We start from the raw sequence: 21144 nt of genomic DNA on the forward strand, positions 1-21144 counted from the left end.
CTAAAAACCCCAGAGCATTTAGTGCAGCTGCGTTGTACATTTAAATCACAGCCCCCTATGTCCCTTTCTGGTCTGCACAGGGCTTGAATACATTTGACTTAGTTGCACTGAAGCACGGGAGGCACCACATGAGGCCGGATGCTGGCTTCTTGTGTGCGGGTGGGTGCTGCAGCAGCCCTGGGTCTGTAATATCCAACAGCACTAATATCTGAGTATAAGAGTTTCCATCCTGCAGTGCACCTGTGACAGCATTGTGTCCATCAGCCCAGTCCTCACAGAAACCCTACCAAGGAGGAGTATTACCTTTATGATCATTATTATTAAAAATAGCCACAGATTCTTTGACAGTCTGCCCTTCAATCAAATGTCCCCATGAATCTGAGTGGGTTTGTGACCGTCCAACTAATAGAGTATGGTCGGAGAGATACTATGGGCTTGTGGGCTTGGTCACACCAGGCCATGAGGCACCTGTTGCTCGGCACCCTGACGGCCAACACACCCTGGAGCCGGACTCCCAGCTGCGAGAAGCACAAGTCTCACGGGGCAGCCACGTGAGGGGGCCAGTGTATGGCGCGAGCTGCACCCAGCCCTCAAGTCATCCCAGCTCAGGGGCCAGGCAGATGAACACCAGACTTTAGATGGTTCCAGCCCCCAAGCTTTCCACCACCTCTACCCATGTCAGTCTTCCCATCCGAGGCCATGTGAGCCCATGAGCATAATCAGTGGAGGTCGTTTAATGACAAAGCATTCTGCATAGTTGTGGGTGTGCAGAACAAGCCTTATGTGTCACCCAGGGTCAGTGACGCTCAGAAAGCTTGGTGACCTGGCTGCATTTGCCTTGTTGGGTTTCAAAGGATTCAGATTCAAAGTGTATCCACCAGATCCCAAGCCCCATGCACTTCCTTCAGCGCTGCGTCACCTTCATGAGAACAGAACACGATGCTCAGACCTTGCCTCTATTTGTCCCAAGGCCTAAAGGAACCTTTTCAAATCAGACTGTCCACTCCTGTGCCACCAAACAGGTCAACACCGAAACTGCCTACCTTTTTTTTTTTTTTTTTTTTTTGTATCGGGGATCGAACTCAGGCCCCTGTGCTTAAGAGACAGGCAGCAGAAACACTGAGCTAAATCCCTGGCCCTGTTTTTCTTTTTTTCTTTTTCTTTTGAGACAGGGTCTTACTATGTAGTTCAGGCTAGCCTCAGCCTCAGTCTCCCAAGTGTTGGGATTATAGGTGTGCGCCACCACACCCAGCCACAAAAACTGCCTAATTTTCAAGTATTGCTCAGTTTCTTTTGGTAAACAGCTTTGGCAGTTTATAAATTCTTCAGCCTCATTTGGAGGTCTGCAAGCTCTGCCCTCTGGGATTAATCTGGCCTGCTGCTCAACTTTTTTTTTTTTGTACCGGCGATCCAACTCAGGTCCCTGCACTTGCAAGGAAGGCAGCCGAACCACTGAGCTAAATCTCTAGCCCCCTGCTGCTCAGTTTTACAAATAAAATATTATTGGACCCTACCACCATTCCTTCATTGATATGTTATCTGCAGCCCCTTTGTACTGCCACACAATATTAAGTTTTGTGACAGAATTCACAAAGATCTCAAATGATTATTACCTGACCTTTCTTTAAAACATGATCTGCCCTGTTTGAATCTAAACTCATCCCATCCCTTACAGAGAAAGCTGCTCAGCTGTGTTGCTTGTCCTTTAGTTGTGAGACTGTCCTTTGGGGCCAAGGCCTGCCCCTCTCAACTACCAGGTCACCTTTTCCAAGGTGATGACCTCCAGTCATGTGGTTTGATTAAAGTCAGGCTGGGGATTCAGCTCGGTGGCACTGCATCTGCCTCAAAAGCACAAGGTCTTGAGTTCAATCCCCAGTACCAAAAAAAAAAAAAAAAATTTAAGTGCTCCTTAATTGCCTCAAAAGCACAAGGTCTTGAGTTCAATCCCCAGTACCAAAAAAAAAAAAAAAAATTTAAGTCTGTCTCTTGAAGAAAGGATAAATTTGGATCTTGTTTTCTAACAGTCTGAAAATCTCTATCCTTTGATTAAAGTATTTTGGTCAGTTATAAATAGTGAAATTATAGATATGGCTAGATTTGGGTCTGCCATTTTTCTATTTTCTGTTATTTGAGATGGGGTCTCACCATGTAGCCCAGCCTGACCTTGGGCTCACAATCCTTCTGCTTCAGCCTCCTGAGTGCTGGGATTATAGAGATGTGCTACCACACCACACCCAGCTCTGTGTGTGTGTGTGTAATCCAGGACCTTGTGAATACTAGGCAAGTCCACTTTGCTACATCTGCAGCCCTTTTTTTATAAATACCACACACTAACCAATTGCACCACTGAAGTGCCTCTAGCCCTTTTCTAAAATTCTTATTTTATTTGAGTAGCATCTCACAAAGTTACCCAGACTGGCCTCAAAGCTGAGATCCTCCTACCTCAGCCTCCCAAGTAACAGATTACTGGCTTGCTTTTTGTTTTCTACTTTTTTTTTTTTTAGATCTCCTTATGTAATTAAGATTGGCCTTGAATGTTTTCTATTTATTTGATCAAGTATTTGTTCCCTGTTTCTCTTCTCTTACCTTCATTTGTGTTAATAATATTTGATGAGGGCCTGGGATTTAGCCCAGTGGTTCCGCCGCCTGCTTTGCAGGCGCAAGGACCCAAGTTCAATCCCCGGTACCAAGAAAACAACAACAACAACAAAATAATATTTGATGAAAATAGTTAAAAGGGCTGGAGAGATAGCTCAGTGCTCCCTAGGTTTGATTCCCAGTACCATCCAAAAGAAAGGAAAGAAAGTCTGTGTTACCACTGATTTGAGTGAATTCTCCTTAAAATTCTTTTAAAAGCTCATCTCTGCCACTGTCCATGAAGATGGCTGTGAAGTTAGCATCAGGCTGAATTATATTCAAGTCTCCAACAAGGTAAGGAGGGTCTCAGAAGTTACTCATTTGTGAATGGACTCAACTAGTGAACTGTGGAAACACTTCTGTGTCATCGATAGAAAGGAACAGTGTCCAAGTGCAATATTATGAAATGTGACTATAGGCAAGACTACTTCATAGGTGAGGAAACTGAGGCTTGGAGAAAGTAAATAACCTGCTTCCTCCTAGGTCCTAAATTAGTAGGTGACAGAACCAGGAATCTCACGGAGGCCATGAACTTCCTTACATGCTACTCTGACTCCAGGATGCTGACAGGATCCCAGGAGGGGGACACAGCTCTTCAGGCACGGGCCAGTGATGGGTGGCAGAGGCTTGTTGGGCTCCTGTGGCAGACAGGGCCCATGGTTGTCACAGTGCCAAGGAGGAGGGCAGTAGAGGAGCTGAGGAGGAGGCAGAAGGCCGCATAGTCTGGGGAGAAAGGAGGCAGGAAGGCAGCCCAGGCCTGGTCTCCCAGCAAAGACCGAGTCAGCAAGAAGCCTCTTCTTCCCGTGGAGTCACAGCTGCCTCTTCAGCCTGTGCTTGGATTTTCCTTGCCAGAACCTGTACCTCAGCAAAGCAATGGACTTCAGCAACCGCTTTCTCAGCAGTATCACCGAGGGTGGCGATGGCCTCTATGGCAGCAGGTCCAGCTTGGGTGAGTCCTGCCCTCCCCGGGATTTTCCAGCTAGCGGCCAGAGACACACAGATGTCCAAGGATAGAGAGAGTCGCTACCAACTTCCCAGCCCCGTCACCAATCTCACGGTCACCTCCCAGACATTTCCTTTGTCTGGCTTCTCTAAAGTCAGAGGTGGACCTTTGAACCCACTGCGGGGTTGGGGACAGATACAGTGGGGTGAGGCCCATGTGCCCTTCACATCCTGAAAGTTGAACTCTCTTCTGTGTCCCTCCTTCCCCTCACACACTGGCTCCTAGACAGGGGTGGCTGGGGGGTCCCTCTGCCAGCTGGACCCAGGGCAAGCTTCCATAAAGGCCACTTTGTCCCTCTGACCTTCAAGGGGTGTGGCAGTAGCTCTTTATGCGGGGAATGGGGAGGGACCATTGTGGCCCTTGTCTCTGTCATTTCAGTAAGTGACTACAGCCAGAGTCCCGCAGATACCACTGAACAGGCCGTGAGGATGAGGAATGTCAAGACCAAAACTTTTCACAGAAAGAAAGAGCAGCTGATGGTGCGTGTGTTCCTCGGCCTTGGTGGCTTGCTCCCCCAGCCTGTCATTTTCCTGTTTACTTTGACGTTTTCTAAGTGGAACTCCTCTGTGTTTCTTATAGTGGCATATTTGTATTTCGTGGGAGCAGAATCCTTTAAAATATCTCCAGATTGTGAATTAGAGTTAGTGTCTCATCAGCTTCCTGGATCACCTGTTTGTCCTGGGACCAGCCTCGTCTGCCCGCCTCTCTCAGTCTTGCATTTCGTTGGGTCCCTGGTTGCCCAGTCATTTGACAAGGGAAGGGCTGGTTAGATGAGCACCAGGGCCTGGCTCAGGTATGAGTCCAAAGCCCTTGTGTGGGTAGCCGGTCCTTCTGTGGGACAGCCTTCCCTGGAGGCGTCTGGCCAGGGCCAGGAGAAAGTTTCTGGGTCTCTTGTGTCGCTAGTGCCTGACTCTGGTGGCCAGGGTGTCGGTGGTGCGACACATTTGCATCATCCAGTGATTTCAGAGTCTGGCTTGGCCTTTCTCCCTCCTTGGGCCCCAGTAGGAGCCTTTGCTGGGTAGACCCCGACCTTTCAGGGCTTAAGCAGAGATCGCGAGCCTCCCCTTGTCACATGGGAGTAAAGGAGACAGACACCACAAAGTCAACTACTCACAGTTAGCCTCCGATAATAATACACCTGTGTCTAGCGTGTAATCAGCACCAATCCATCTGGGAGGAAGACTTTTGAATTGTTTTAAAATCAGTGGTGTATGATTCCATGTGCTTCTCCACCTTCTTCCTGTTTGAAGAATTGCAGTAAGTAAAGGACAAGTTTAGAGCTCCTGAATTTAACAGTTTACAGGTTTGAGATTCTTCCCATCTGAAATCCCACAGAAAAACTATATTAAAGAAGAATTCAGAGCATCTTAAAAATAGGAAAGGTGAATTTTTCAGACTTCTGGTGATAAATAAATGAGAGCTCTCTTTTCTCTAAGCAAGAGGACAGTATTGAGTCACTCACTTCTCAGGGGAGCACATGTTCCGAATGGTCACACATAAGGTGAATTTTTCAGACTTCTGGTGATAAATAAATGAGAGCTCTCTTTTCTCTAAGCAAGAGGCCAGTATTGAGTCACTCACTTCTCAGGGGAGCACGTTCCGAATGGTCACACACAGGCGGGCTGTGGGCACTGTGACCCGCGCACAGTCCATTTTAGGGTTCACCTGGCTGCTTTTCCTGGAATGTGCCTGATGAAGCTGCAGTGGGGTTCCTGGGTGTCTGTGAGGTTTCTCGCAGCCTCTTTGTCCTTACTCATACCACAAGGTCAGCACAGATCCATGCCCAAGGTGAGGTTTTGGAGACCAGCAAGGTTGATGGTAAATATGGATTCTTCGGTGTCTGTCTGGGGCTCAGTGGCACAGGTTCTTGGGACTGGCAGGAGTGACTTGTTCTGTAATCCTGCAGCCTAGAAGCAGACACCTGGTGGAAGAAGTGAGCCTGGCAGGGGATGGAAGAGTCTCTGTGCTTGAACAGCTATTGGACAAGGTGAGTCCTGAGCGTAGCCATAGCTAGAAGCCCAGGCCAGAAGGTGGAGCCCCGACCCCGTAAGTATCCACCTTGAGAATGGCTCATGGAAAGCTTTGCATCAATTATTACCTTGGCTGGTTTTTATAGCAAAGGAAATAGTTCGACCAGCATGCATGAGCTCAAGTAACAGGCACTAAGCTGGACAGTCTCTGGTCACAGCATGTGACCTTCAGCCTGATTTCCTAAAGAAACCAAGGTGGTGAGGGTGGCACCCTGATGATGTGGGGAGCAGAGATCCCTCTCCTTGGGTCCTGGGCAGCTGGGTTACAGTAAAGTTGGGTCTTAAAGTTTCCAGTTCTCTCCTTTACCTAAAGTGAAACTAGTTTCCTCTTTTCTTTCTTTTGTCTTTCCTTCCCTTTTTTTCTCCCCACTACTGGGGATTGAACCCCAGTTCTTCACACTGAGCTACTTCCCCAGCCTCTTTTGTTATTTAGAGACAAGGTCTCACTAAGTTGCTAAATTGCCCTCCTCCTGTCTCCAGGGATGCCTAACTAACTTGCCTCCCAGAGTGCTAGGATCACAGGCTCGCGCCCTCAGGCCTGGCTCTGTATTTTCTTTCCAAGACCTGTGTTACTCTTAATAGGGTGGTAATGGGAGGCTGTTTTGGTCAGGGTTTTGTAGCAAGCTCCTCCTTCCCCATGTGCTGTAGGACGCAGACCCCGGCTGCAGTGACAGCGAGGGCCGATCTTCTGCTGTTTCAAATAAGCACCAGGAAGCCATTCCGGTTCACACGGGGAGAGGAGTGGATGTGGACCAGCCGTGGGGGCTGTAAGTGAAATGTGAACTGCAGGGCTGGGAATTTAGCTCATGGTTCCAGTACCTGCCTCACAAACGCAAGTACCAGAGTTTGATCCCCAGTACCAGGAAAAAAAGAAAGAAAGAAAGAAAGAAATGTGAACTGCACTGTGGGAGGGACAGCTGGGCCCCCTGTGGTGGAGCTCCCCTGGGGCTCTGCAGTAGACTGCTAAAGCCACCTCCCCTTTTCCACTGAATCCTCAGAGCCATTCTGTTCAACTTGCTCCTGTTACACCAGCTTCCCAACTTCTGCTTTCCTAGCTGGGGCCAACAAAATTTTAAAAATGGCCCTCTGGGTTGCCTAACTTAGTCACTTTTATACTTTATAAATGGTGATACATTTTGTTAACTCACTGGAGAGAGACAGAATATAAACTTTCCGAGGCTTTCGTTTGATTGTAGTGCCAAGAATCTAAGTCAGAGAATGCCAAGTGCTGCAAAGAAAATAAAGGGTGGCAGGAGAAGGGAGGGCAAGGTCCGAGGACACTGCTGAGCGCCTGGCCCCACCAGGGCCGGAAGTAGTCAGGCAGACTTGCGTGCAGAGCAGTAGCAGCGAAGTTGCTCCCCGGCAGCGTGTTTTATTTTGGTCCAGAGCATGATTATTTATGACACATTTGGCAGAAGGATTTTAAAAATCTTATGTGTTTCCTGAAAACAATTCATACTTACCAAATAACTTTAATTTTATCAAATAAAGTGTACATATGATAAATCATACCCGTGGAAGGGTGTAGGCACCCTTCCTTATCTCCAGAGACAGCTACCTTTAAACGTTTAAACTTCGCAGAGAACCAATAATAACTGGTGTATTTCCATCAGTCCTAGTACACCTAATCGCCATTCCAGATTCAACTTGCCCAGGCGCCCTCTGCTGATTCCTGCTTGAGGGATGATGGCTTGGCTTGCTGCCCTCACCTGGCCATTTCTACCTACCTTCATGTTTCTATTGTGTGATGCCTTCTGTATTTCAGCTATCACCTTCAGTGGGAGTTCTTGGCTGTTTTGTGTGCAAAAGGAGGATAGTAGTGGATAGTGGATAGAAGGATCCCTCTCACCCCGCCTCACAACTTCCACTAGTACAGTTACCTTCCACCAGGCCAACCCCAGTGTCTCCACTTGTGTTAACATAAAAAACTTCTGTTCTTTGTCCATAAGCTGATTGCAACAGTTCAAAAGCAACAAAGGCCGATTGCATGTAATAGGTCTATAAATACTTTCACCACATATCCAAGTGGTGTGCTAGGATGTTATTTTCTTGGTGTAAGATTGCTCATGATCCTTAGGCCACTCAAAGAATTTTCTTAGCAGAAATGTCAAATCGGTTCTCTATACGCTCTACAAGTCATTCAAAATTCTGTCACATTTCATTTCCTTTCTCAGACCATGAACAATTTGTGCAGTTTTGTTGTTGTTGTTTTGGGTTTTGTTTTTGTTTTTTGTTTGGGGTAATTGGTTTTTTGAGACAGGGTCTCACCATGTAGTTTAGATCAGCCTTGAACTCACTATGTAGCCCAGACTGGCCTTGACTTCATGGTGATCCTCATGCCTCAGCCTCCCAAGTGCTGGGTTACAGGCATGCACCACCACTCCCAGCTATTTGTACAGTTTTTTAAGTCTTTGATTTTCCTGCAGTTTCTGAATCCTTCCCCTCAGCCACAGTTTGAAAAAGAACACGCCTTCAGCACATCCACGATCCCATCTGCTTTCTTTCTTTTTAAATGCCATTCTTTTTAGAAACCTTCTTTTCAGAGAACACATTCTACACAGATTTGGGCTGCCTGCACAGTTGTTCTCTCATGGGATTTCTTTTCATTGGCATCCATCTCTTTCTTAGTTTTGACTCCCATCAAGAAGTGTGCGTCCTCAAACTGCTTTTTCAGAAAGAATGGGTGGGACTATGGGTGGTAAAGTGCTTGCCTAGCATGTGTGCAGCTCTGAGTTTGACCCAGAGAGAGAAAGAGAATGAATATAAACTTTCTAAGGTCTCTGTCGCACTGAGAACTACATCCAGGACTTCACACCTGCTAGGCAAGCATTCTACACAGAGATGAATCTCTGGCCTCAGTCTTCGCTCTTGATGAATAATTTGTCTGGTATTAATTTCTTCGCTCAAAATAATTTTTCCTCAATTCTTGGAAATCCTTGCTGTATTGATTTCTAGCATCCAGGATAAGCCATGAAAATTCTATTGCAAATTCTTGCTCTTTTGTGAGCTGTTTGTTTGTTCTTTCTGGAAGCATTTATCCTTGGCGTTAAATTTCACAAGTGTATTTGTCAATGTTTTTCATTCACCCAGTCGGTCCTTTCAGTCTAAAATTTCATGTCTTTCTTCAGCTCAGGACAGTTTTTTTTCTATTATCCCTTTGATACCTTTTCTCCCCTCCACTCTTTCTGTTTGTTGTTGTTGTTGTTGTTTTTCCTTCTGGAGCTGTTTATTGGTGGGAGGCTCTTGAACTGATTGCTTGTGTCTGTTTTGTTTTCCTTTTGCCAGTATTTTTAATCTCTCTCTTTCTATATTTTAAGAGATTCTCCTAACTTTTTTGTTCATCCCTCCCACTGAGTAATTTTTATTTAAATAGTCCCATTTCCCCTTTTAAGAGATACCTTTTATTCTGATTGCTTCCTTTTTATGTGTTCATATTTTTATATTGTCTTAAATCATTCTGAGGAGACCAATTAGGTTTTAGTTTTTAAAAAATATTTCTTGTTTAGCTTGCTTTTCTCTTTGATGCTGCATATTTTTCTGAGACCTCTTGGACCTTTTATTGTCTGCCATATTTGAGGAAGGGGAATGGGCTGGATGAGTGGGAGCTTTGTACCCCCAGTGGAGCCTGTCAACCAGGAGCTCTGTGGGAGATGGCACAGCTCCCAGGCTAGGACCAGGGGATGCTGGGTAGCGGAAGGGCTCACCTCATCCTCTTCAAAGAGGGGGCCACCATACTTTTCTGAGACCTCTTGGACCTTTTATTGTCTGCCATATTTGAGGAAGGGGAATGGGCTGGATGAATGGGAGCTTTGTACCCCCAGTGGAGCCCGTCAACCAGGAGCTCTGTGGGAGATGGCACAGCTCCCAGGCTAGGACCAGGGGATGCTGGGAAGCGGAAGGGCTCACTCACCTCATCCTCTTCAAAGAGGGGGCCACCATAGTCTTTCACCACTGGAATAACTTTAGGCTGCAGGTGTTGGGGTTGGGGTATCAAAGGCAGATGGTGGGCTGGGAGAGCACAGCCTTCAGTTGCCTGCCTCATTGCTACTTCCAGTCATGGTTCCTGCCTTTCCTCTCTCCTGCTACCTCAGATTCAGGTGCCTTTTAGGGGTTCACACACCAACCCATCCTCCATTTCAGCCATCAAATTCTCTTCACCGGGTCATACCTTATCAAAAAAGCCTGAGAAACAGCCAGACACACTTGCCCTTACCTCGCAGGCCGGCCTGCTGGGTTGATCTTCCCATCATGCCAGGCAAACTCACTGAAAACACATTGCTCTCCCCACACAGCAGCAGGAGCTGCCCCTGCCAAGTCCCTGTGCAGATGATGCCCAAGAGCCGTGAGCTAGAGATGGCTCTGTGTTCAGTACATTTCCCAAATTTATCATTTACCAAGTCAGCTACAAACCAGACTTGTGTGCATTTCTCACATTAAAAAAATGAATATTTCTAGACTTTCGCACTCCATTACGTATCGAAGCTGACCACATCACAGTATTCCTCCAAGGGAAGGGGGCACATTCAAGAGGTTTTCCCTGGTTAAATAGGTCGGTGAGTAAAACCAAGGCTCCTTTGGTAACATTGCACTCACTGGTCTGATATTGCTAAGCATTTAGCTCAGAAAGAGCTCTGCACAAAGCAGCCCTGCTTGGCCTGCGTGGCTGGAAAGGAGGACGTCACCACTTTAGTGGGGGTTTCTGGGGCCACTGTGACCTCTATAGACCCAAGAGGATGTTACAGGGGCTTCAGCTCCTGAACTGCTCTCTCTGTGAATGTCCCAGGTCACTTGGGGCTTTTCAGAGTGCCCTGAGAGTGTACCCACATTCAGCACACTTGGTTGTAGGATTCTGGTGCAGTGGGAACTGACGCTGGGCCTGGCAGTTGAAATCACACAGGTCTACAGTCGCGGTAGCCACCTGGGGAGGCTGGGGAGCCTGAACAAAGTGTTGTGACCTCCACGGCCCGGAAGAGTCAGGCACTTGGAGTCCTATGCCGAACCCTCCAGGGCCTTCTGTTTGCTGGTCTCCTTCACAGGTGCAGCACGAGCCTCCAGAGGATGAACACTCAAGGCCAGACAGCCCACGACCTGGCTCTGGAAAGGGAGGACCACCGTGTCACCTCACTGTTTGATGATAAGTTCAGCAAGGAGCTGGGGGACCAGCTCAGTCAGCCCAAGAGTTGCAGCCCAGATGACCAGCAGGCCCAAGGCAGCCGTGGGCCCTCATGGAAGGAGCCACTCAGCTCTGTTTCTGAAGTGTGCATCTGAGATTGGGAACTAAGCTTGAGAGAAACACTTGATTCTTTTCTTTAGAGCTGGGCATGGTGATGCATTGCCTGTAATCCCAGCATTCCCAGAGGCTGAGGCAGGAAGATGACAAGTTTGAGCCCAGCCTCGGCAACTTGGTGACTTTGCAAGACCCTGTCTCAAAATAATAAAAAAGGCAGGAAATACAGCTCAGCATAAAGGCCCTGGGTTCAATCTTCAGTACTGAAAAAAAAACTTTTTATTTTTTGATTGGTAGAAGCCACTTGTACCATATGGGCTGTTCCTAATATACGTTGGATTGTGATGAACTTAATGCATGCTTTTCAATGGTTCATTGCTGGGGTTTAGGGAGGGAATTTGACTTTTAATTTTTTAATTGATTTTTTCAATAGATAATAATTACACAGGGTTCAGAGCTGAAAGGTATAAAGTAGTCTTTGGAGCAGTCTTCCCCCAACCTCGGGGGTACCAGGGAGCCCAGGGCTGGCTGTGTCATCCTAGGGTTGGACGAAAACACATAGGACACATGTCCAGGCCTGCATGGGCCACGCACAGTGCGTATACAACATGCATGTTGTGTTCTTCCCCCTCATTAGCACAATAGCAGCAACTTGCACACTGCTCTACAACTTGTAGGTGGCTCCAAATTAGTATATAACGATTGAACTTTAAATGTCGACATTGAACTCGTCGGTAACCATCATTCGTTGCTGGCTGGCAGCCCAGCTTCAGTGAAAACATTTGCAGGGATTCACCTACTCTTTTCTCACGGCCGTGATTTCAATCTAGGTTGCCGCGCAGTGCAGCAGTAGTGGAGCCTCGGAATTGTCCATAAACAGGAAGCTTGTTCATATAGAATGGTTCATGCAGGACAATAAACAACAGATCTGGTGGTGGTGGTTGCTGTTGCCTTGACCTGTGCTGGTACTGTGCTGTCCTCAGAGAAGAACCCTGGGTCAGTGTGTGAGGGGCCACTGTATGGGCGGCCAGTGTCAAGAAGGAACGGGGAGCGTGATCATCTGGTCTGGCTGCACAGCTCACCCACAATCATGGTCCCCTTCAGAGCTGGATCAAGGGAAGAGGCGTGAGATTCAGAAGGAAGGAAGCCATGCCCACAGTTTGGTGTGGCCCTGACACTGCTGTCCCTCACATCGTGCAGGCTTGGGATCCACGGTGGGGAGTGCAGGGGAGGTGATGGAGTCCAAGATTTCCCCTGAGAAGGATGGGCCCATGGGCTCCAGGGACAACCCCCTCCAGGCTTGTCAATGTCCCACCTCGAGCCCAAGAGGCTCCCAGTGCCCACTGGCTGAACCAGGGATGTCTCATAGTGGAGCTCCTCCTTTCTCTAAAGCCCACAGCCACACACATCACCCCCAGATTTACTTTGGGCACAATCACCGTTAAGACGGTGCTAAGCATGCAAGATGCAGGAACACACTTGCTGATGAAATTCCACAGGGCCACATAAAGGATCTTATAAATATTGAACTATGTGTTTCAAGAAAAATCAAATACATTTTAAGGTCACCCTTTCCAATTTCAAAAGTCATGTTATTTTCTGTCTTTTGTGAAGCTTCCTTTTCCTAGTGACAGTGCTTGGGGTAGGGGATTTGCTAAAGGGATGAGGCCCTCTAGTAGGGGCAGGGCCCCAAGTGTGACCCAAGCCCAAAGTCAGGCAGTATGGCGACCAGCCCCAAAGCCTAGAAGGTTTAATGAATTAGAATTGAAAAAATAATGCCCTATTTTCAAGACCACACTGGGAGAAAAATGTAGCATGCTGTTACATCCAGAAGATCCTACTTTTGTGAATTTAGATGAAAAATTGCCTTTCTGGGCCATGACAAGGACATAAAAACAAGAACAGAACAGAACAGAATGACAAAAAACACCTAGAAACTGTTCCAACAATCAAGCAAAAACAAAAAGAACCAGAAAAGAAAAAAGTCCAATTCAAGGTGTGTCTCTGCTGTCATTGGTAGACAACAGAGTCCAGAGCCAAACTGATAATCTCAGCAAGCCAGCTGTAGCTTTATGGTGGGTAGTGAATAATCCCAGCCAGCCTGCACCTTTAGTTACACTGAAGTTCAAGCTAGTTTCTGGTTATGAGGCTGGAACTGGGGTTTTTGAGCCTGCAACAGTCCATGTGCCTCTGCCAGCTTGCCCTCGGCTCCCTGCCAATTTGAACTCTGCTCCCTGACCTCCTGCTGACTTGAACTTGGCACCCTCACCAAGACACTAGGAGCCACTAGATGGAATCGGCCTGTAGCTATTATGAGTTCTGAGCTCAGTTGGCCCCTCTCCAAGATGGCTACTGGCCAATCACCCTCTCCTAGGTGATGTCTGAACCCAAATAACTCACCAGCCACTGCAATCTGCTGTGTCCACTGCTCCATCCCAGTAGTGTGTTTTTCTGTGTAGGCCTCTGGGGTCACCAGTAGTCTCCATGCATCTGCAGGTTCAAACCGCTGTTCTCATGCCCTGAGTTTGGGGTCTAGTGCTGTTCACTATCTCTCTCCTCTTCATTAGTCTCTCTCTCCACTCTCCTTATGGACTTCAATTCTTGCTTCAGATCCTTCCTAGGTGTCAGGGCCTGTTTCCCTCCTTCTCCTCATGCCTCTATATTCCAATGTCAGGACACCAAATCTCAGAGAGGCTTTCTTTGCTGCGTAAGACTCTACCATCTTCTGATCTTGTATTTTGCGTATCTTCTGTTGCATCATTGGTTTTTCAGACTTCAGCGCTACTATTTCCCTCCATCTTTTCTTGTTTTGGTTTTGGGTAAAGGTATAGGTTGCCTTGCACAATTTATTTTTCTGTAGAAAAACCTGATCTTTTTTTATTATGACTTTGAAATTCTGAGTTATAGTTAGAAAAGTCAGCCCAGGTTATAAAGGCATTCCAATCATCTACTGCTGTGTTGCAGACAATCCTACAACTTAAAGCTTGAACATCAAATTCATTATCATCATCCCTCATGGTTCTGGAAGTTGACAGCTCATCAGAACGGTTCTCACTTGAGGTCCCTCACATGGCTGCAGCTGTCAGCTGGGGCTTCCATCCTCTGCAGGCCTGGCAGGACAGGATAGCCAACAAATCAACTCAAATGACTGGAGGTGGTGCTGACTACCATGAGGAATCTCCACATGGCTCAACATTTCCACAACATTGTGTCAGAACTCAAAGAATAGATGCCAGGTTTCATATGACCCAGTCTCTATAGTCCCAAATCTGTTATGGTTTCAATCCAAAATATCCCCCAGAGGCCCAAGTGCTGGAGGATTGGTTACTAGTGGGTTTCTGGAAGGCAAATGAATAATAAGGGATCTGACTTTATCAGTGGACTATCCATTGATGGATTCATAATTTGATGGCATTATTGGTGGGTGATAGAAACTTAGGAGGTGGAGCCCAGCTGAAGGAAGTGAGTTATAAGGGCACATCCTCGGGGACTCCATTTTGTCTCCAGCCCCTTCCTCTCTGGCTGTTTCCCTGTCTGGTGCCATAAGGTGAGGAGTTTTCTTCCAATGTGCCCTTTTGCCAAAATGTGCTACCTCACCTCATACTCAAAAACAGTGCAGTCAACTAACTGTGGGCTGAAACTTTTTAAAAATTTATTGGTACCTTGTAGGTATACAGTACAGTTAACATTCATCATTGGGATCTTGTGCCTTTACATGACTTATCTTGGTTCTTATTTTTTCCCCATACCCAGCCCTCCCTTCACCCCTCCACCCTTCTGTTTACAAAGCCATTGTTTCCATGTTTTTCCTTTTCTCAGTTTTTCTTTTCCCTTTTTACCTTTTCCCTACTCCTCCCACTCCCCCTACCCTTTTAAACCTTTTCTTCCTATTACACAATATCAATTACACATTTTGACCCTGATTTACACTGTTTTTCACACTTCTATAACTGTGCCCCAAGATAAACCTTACCTCTTTTGGTATTAAGTGTTGTCACAGTGACAGAAACTAACACAACTTCACTTCCCTTGAATTCTTGATCGATCAAGTCATTGAAGCTGGTCCAGATTCCCTGGAGCGGGGCAAGCAGATTACATCCTGTGACACACCGTGAGGGAAGGACTTGACAGTGTCGTGCCCATTCTGGAGGCTATCTTCACAGTCCGATCTCTGAACACCAAACTTCTGTTTGTCCACTCATCCCTCCTCCTGAGCTACCCAACATCTTGTCTCTTGATAGCACTGACTCAAAATTCAGGATCTTGCCATGTAAATTAAGTAAAAATGTAGATATATTTTATCTTAAGACCTATAAGCTAAAGGTGCATATATAACTAGTCTTGATTCAAGGACAGGATAAGACCAATAATGTTTCTATTTTTAAAAAATGGGAAAATCAGCAAACAGGTGTCACTTCATACATTCTGAAATTCAGCCAGGCATGTGTCATGATCTCTTTACTTAGTGCCCAGAACCCACCACCCCAGTGATTCTCTGTAGCTTGTGTGTCTATATTCTGAGTTATTCTTCTTTTTCCATGACAAATTGTGTTTGCTTACCTGCCTCCCTGCCCAGGGAAAGGCAGGGCCTTCTTTTTCAGACCACACTGATGTCTCGATTGCAAATGTCATGGATTTCCTACACTTCTTGTTGAAGTTCATTCCATCAGATAAAACCCATCCACAAAGATCCTCAAGCCAAGCCTCTGTGGCTTGAATTGTCACTGTGCTATGGGATTTAAAAGTCACAGAAATGATTTTGTGCAGTCTAGAGTAATACACTTAAATCTTCCTGGAGTAAAAAATAAATAAATAAATACAGGGGGTGGGGGAATGGGGCTGGGGATTTAGCTCAGTGGTGCCACAACCTGCCTCACAAGCACAAGATCCCGAGTTCAATCCCTGGCAAAAAAAAAAAAAAAAAAAAAAAAAAACTTCTTGGGAGTCATAATAGGGTCTTACAGTCACACCCTTGAAATGATTTTTAAAAGCCACTTATTTTGAGTAAAACCTCTCTGGACTGAAACACATTTGAAGAGGTATGGTTTAAGAAGTTTTAAAAATGGCAAAATATCTTCAGTTCCAGAACTGGAAAACTATCTAGGGTATGGGGGTAAGGGAACTTAGACCAGTTAACAAGATGGCTGGTGTGGGGACAGGGTTCTGGGATGGAATGCTAAGGGACATGATGAAGTCCTTAACTCTGGTATCACAGGACTGATCTGGGAGTGTGGCTTTCAGAGTCTTATCCCTGTTATTTGAGAGTTAGGAAGACACATCTTTATACTGCTATATAGTTATTGCACACTGATATAGCGGTATGATTGTTACTCACATTTTGATGACCGATATTGGTGTGTCTGAGACCCAAGACTCTGAGACTAAAGAACTGAGCAGTTTCAGCTGCATGACCAGGCCTTGGAGTGCTAGGGACAGTGTATCGGTAAGAGTACCCCAGGATGGGAGGACTAGGGATCAAAACTTAAGGAAAGCAATAATGGTAGTTAGCGATGGTTTGGAAAAGGCAACCACATAGAAATGTAACAGATAAGAGAAAAGCAAGACAGGAAGCTGCCTTGGAGACCAAGCAAAGGAGATGGCTGCAAGATGAGACTGAATTGGAGGGAACCATTTTCTGGGGATTCCCTCCTTCACCTGAAATCTCTGTACAGTCCCTAGACTCTCCCCACACAAAGGACCAGGCTGTCCAATTCCTGCATGGGTGACTCAGTCCTGAGTCTGACAAGGGACTGGCTTGCTGTGGAACAGTGGTCTCAAGAGTACAAGGTATCTGTATCTTCCCTTCTGTCCTGCAAGATGAGCAAATGAGGTCACACAGCCAGATTTGTAAAGAAGCAGTTTATTGGAACAAAAGGCCACAAAACATGGAAAACACTTTGTGGGGAGAAAGTAAACTAAGTCAGTATCCTCTGACCACTCATATAGTATCTTTTTCTATTCCATTTCGTGGCAGTGTAAAAACTGTTCATCTTCTGTACCAGCTTCATTTTCAAAGTAAATCCAAGAGGTCAGAAGCCTGCCCAGAACCAGCCTCAGAGTTGGCGTGGAAGGGCAGTTTGTGGTGGCCACACTTGGTCTTCCGGTGCCTGCTGAGCTGAGACTTCTGCCTAAAGCCTTGCCCACAGGTCTTGCACACATAGGGTGTCTTTCCCTTGTGTGCCAGCTGATGCAAAGCCAGGAGAGACTTCTGGATAAAGCCTTGGCCACACTCACTGCACACACAAGGCTTCCCTTCCAAGTGGACCCGCTTATGCGTAATTAAAGTGGACTTGTTGCCAAAGCCCAGCCCACACTGCCGGCACATGTAAGGCTTCTCCCTCAAGTGCTTCCTCTTGTGCCTGATGAGCCCGGCCTGGTGGCTGAAGCCTTTGTCACACTCCCGGCACACATACGGCTTCTCCCCTGAGTGTGTCCTCTGGTGTGCCACGAGGTTGGACTTTTGGCTGAAGCCTCGTCCACACTCCTGGCACACCATGGGTTTCTCCCCTGAGTGTGTCCGCTGGTGCCGGATGAGGTTGGACTGCTGGCTGAAGCCCCGGCCGCAGTCATTGCACACGATGGGCTTCTCCCCAGAGTGGATGTTGCGGTGCCTGTTGAGGTGTGACTTGAGGCTGAAGCCGCGGCTGCACACAGGGCACACATAGGGCTTCTCCCCAGTGTGCGTCCTGCGGTGCGAGATGAGGGTGGAGTTCTGGCTGAAGCTGTGCCCACACACGCCACACACGTACGGCTTTTCCTTGGAGTGTGTGCGCTGGTGGTTGACCAGCGTGGTCCTCTGCCGGAAGCAGCGGCCGCACTCCTTGCACGCGTAGGGCTTCTCGCCCGAGTGTGTGCGCTGGTGCGAGATCAGGTTAGACCTGTCGCTGAAGCCCAGGCCGCAGTCGCCGCACACGATCGTCTTCTCCTCGAGGTGCGTGCGCTGGTGCCGGACCACGGCTGACTTCTGGCTGAAGCCCTTGCCGCACTCGCAGCACACGTAGGGCTTCTCGCCCGAGTGCGTGCGCTGGTGGATGATGAGGTTGGACTTCTGGCTGAAGCCGCGCCCACACTCCCCGCAGGCGTACGGCTTCTCACCCGAGTGCGTGCGCTCGTGGATGACCAGCGTGGACTTGCGGTTGAAGCCGCGGCCGCACTCGCCGCACACGATAGGCTTCTCCCCCGAGTGGGCCTTCTGGTGCCGGGCCAGGCTCTTCTTCAGGCTGAAGCCTTTCTCGCACACGCCGCACACGTAGGGCTTCTCACCCGAGTGGATGCGCTGGTGACTCAGCAGGTTGGTCATCTTGCTGAAGCCCAGGCCGCACTCACCGCAGTTGACTGTCCCGAACCCTAGGACTTCGATGCTCTTCAGCAACTTGTCTGTGTCCTCAGGGGTCCCCGGCGGAGTGGCACCGGCCTCCATCTGCACCCCGCGGAGGCCCCTGACCAGCTGCCTCTGCGGTGGCCTGGAGAACACGCCCAAATTCCTCCTCTTTGTCTTCCCAAAGGAAGGCTTGGTGCCACCCTCGGCCTCTGCTCTCCAGCTGCGCCCCTCGGAGGCGTGCGGCTGCTTCTCCTGGTCGTCTGGACGCCGAGGCCCTGGCAGGACAGGGCTTCCTGCGCACAAGCACGTCAGTAGCCAGGGAGGCTGGCTGCACAGCACATGCGGCACGGGGAATTTGTGAGCTGGGAAATCCAGGGGACAGAAAGGACCTGGCTGGAGTTCCAGCTTGGGTTCTGCAGCAGAGAGAAAAGCCCAAGTCAGAATGAAGGCTTCTTGAGGGCAGCCCCAGCGATTCTGCCTAAGCAGTGGTGAGACTCAATCCTGTTTTTAAGACCCTAAGAGTTAGGTGAGATCCAACCAACCAAGACTTCCCTTCTGGCCAAACTCTCCACCTTGCATCCGCTACTGCATCCAGAAAACCCACTCCAGACCGCAGGCTACGAAACATCACAGGCAGCTTCTACACAATCACCACTCCCGTTACCTCCTAACTCACAACCACACACCAACAGAAGCGCATCCACAAGCTGTCCAGCAACGGGACCCAGCTCCCCATGGGACAAAGGGACAACTGAGAACAGTCGTCTGATTGGACGGAGGACTCCTTGTGTAGGAAGCGGTGTGAGACAGCACTAAGAGAAAGTGCAGGAGACACCTGCGCTAGCACTGGCCATCAGGTAACAAGTGTGTATGTGAGGGTGACTGTGCCAGGCTTTCTACAAGGCAGTTGGCCTGCAGCAGGGCATGACATAGAGCCTCAACCCCCACTGCCTTAAAGAGCTCCTTCCTGGTGTCCCTGTGCAACCTCTAAGCTCTGCTAACATCTGTAATTACTGTAAATCAAATTCTTCCCAGTAATCAGTGGAAAAAGAAGGTGTTGGCAGGGGGATATAGCTTAGTTGTAGAGCAACTGTCCAGCATGTGAGAGACCTCAGGTTCAATGACTAGCACTGCAGTGAGAGAAAAGTAGGCTAGAGAAGGAGAAAGAGGAACGGAAGGAGGGGGGAAGGGAGGAAGGGAGAGAAACTGAGAAACTAGTACCACTCTTACTGGAGCTACCTAAATATTCCTTTCTAGACTAATGAAGGACGACATTTATTAGAGCTGGGAATGCATCTGTGTTCCAGAATTATTCCATCTGTGGGACCTTGGGTCCAGTCTGCCAGCCCCCACCCTCCCTCTCCACACAGGTGCTGGAAAACTCCTGCTCAGGTACTCGGGGCCTCTCAGGGCAGCTGGCCCTGCGGCTCCCTCGCTAATCCATGACTCAACCCTGTTTCACTTATTTTCTTTTTTTTTTTCCCTTGGTACCGGGGATCAAACTTGGGACCTTGCACTTGTGAGGCAGGGAGTGTCATCACTGAGCTAAATCCCCGGCCCTTTTTCACTTATTTTCTAATCCAGCCTGCTTCAGGTTCCAGAACTTATAGCTAACTTGGGATTCCAGCCACTTCCCTGAAATTCTGTCAACTCTGGAACTGGAGGGCAGTTTCAGACCCCATTTGCAGGCTGTTCCCCTCTTGATCAGAGAGAAAGGGGTGCTGCTGACACCCCATCTGTTGACATACATCCAAGGCACTGCTGTGTCTGTTCTGGGTGATTTGGTGATGCTGATTTTGACACAGGAAATAACCCCCGCCCACTGTGTGGGAACCAAGGCCTCCAACACTAACTTCAGTGCCCACATGGCAAGCAGTGGGCTTCTATCAACATGAAGCAGAACTCAAAATCACAGTGGGCCCTTCAGAGAAATGTTCATTTTAACAGCTATACGGAGTAATAGAAGCAACAGGAAAACAGTTTCAATTTTCCACAGGTCAGTCTTTTTAGACAGTTGTAAAATGCCATTATGTGTATACTCTAGGACTATTTAGTCTGAGAAACTGAACACAAAGTATTACCAGATTAATGAATTCATTTATAAACTTTTTTTTTTTTTGGTACCGGGTATCAACTCAAGCCCTTGTGCTTGCAAGGCAGGCAGTGGAAACACTGAGCCAAATCCTGGCCCTAAACTATTTTATTTAATTATGAATTTATTTATTTATTTTGAGACAAGGTCTTAGTATGCAGTTCAGGCTGGTCTTGCACTCACTATATAGCTCAGGTAAGCTTTGAACTCGCAATTGTCCTCCTGCCTCAGCCTCCTAAGTGCTGGGATTACAGGTGTGCACCACCATGCCCAGCAATTTATAAACTACTTTAAATCTATAGGTGTTCCCATACTCATAAGTTTATAGAGACCAATGAGCACTGATATGAAATTAAAACTTAAAAACTCAAGAATATCCAATTTCTGATTAAAAACTGAGGACTAAAGGTACAGCTCAGGTACAGCACATGCTTAGCTTAGGTTCAAGACAAAATGAATATCAAAGTCCTGGTGACTTCAATGGGCTGGTTTCTGAAGGAAATCACTCTTGCTTCAAAGAGCTCTAAAAGTCTAGCTAACTTCAGTCAGAAGCTTCAGCTACTAGGTTAAGAGGGACCAAGAGGCATGTGGCGCTTGTTACTTGCGTAAAAAAGTTCCACAGCCGGTCCATGATGTAAATCCCATTTCAGTCTCTCAAATGGCCTTTGAGTATTCCTTCCCTTTAATAAGTTTTGCCTTCTCTTCCTAGCTCTAGTTCTTGTTATATCTTTGTTAATATTTTTTAATAACAGCAACAAGAGGGCCGGGGATTTAGCTCAGTGGTTCCAGCATCTGCCTCAAGCACAAGGACCCGAGTTCGATCCCTGGAACCAA

General features: G+C 47.6%; 2 protein-coding genes across 7 annotated transcripts in view; one reads left to right on the plus strand and one right to left on the minus strand.

Moving 5' to 3' along the window:
• Dzank1 (double zinc ribbon and ankyrin repeat domains 1) overlaps positions 1 to 11031 on the plus strand; it is a 45963-nt gene extending 34932 nt beyond the window's left edge. For all 6 annotated transcript variants that reach the window (XM_010634159.3, XM_010634158.3, XM_010634157.3 and 3 more), the window contains 6 exons: positions 2857 to 2931; positions 3490 to 3586; positions 4019 to 4119; positions 5547 to 5627; positions 6319 to 6437; positions 10707 to 11031. In XM_010634159.3, coding sequence (XP_010632461.1) covers positions 2857 to 2931; positions 3490 to 3586; positions 4019 to 4119; positions 5547 to 5627; positions 6319 to 6437; positions 10707 to 10938 — 705 coding nt within the window. In that variant the 3' untranslated portion in view covers positions 10939 to 11031. The remainder of the gene's footprint in view (positions 1 to 2856; positions 2932 to 3489; positions 3587 to 4018; positions 4120 to 5546; positions 5628 to 6318; positions 6438 to 10706) is intronic.
• A 5740-nt stretch (positions 11032 to 16771) lies between these two features.
• Znf133 (zinc finger protein 133) overlaps positions 16772 to 21144 on the minus strand; it is a 20967-nt gene continuing 16594 nt past the window's right edge. The window contains exon 5 of the mRNA XM_010634151.2: positions 16772 to 18631. Within this exon, the coding sequence (XP_010632453.1) occupies positions 16908 to 18631 (1724 nt within the window). The 3' untranslated portion in view covers positions 16772 to 16907. The remainder of the gene's footprint in view (positions 18632 to 21144) is intronic.

The sequence above is a fragment of the Fukomys damarensis genome, unplaced genomic scaffold (genome assembly GCF_012274545.1).
Source record: "Fukomys damarensis isolate Sample0158 unplaced genomic scaffold, DMR_v1.0_HiC HiC_scaffold_7, whole genome shotgun sequence".
NCBI lineage: Eukaryota > Metazoa > Chordata > Mammalia > Rodentia > Bathyergidae > Fukomys > Fukomys damarensis.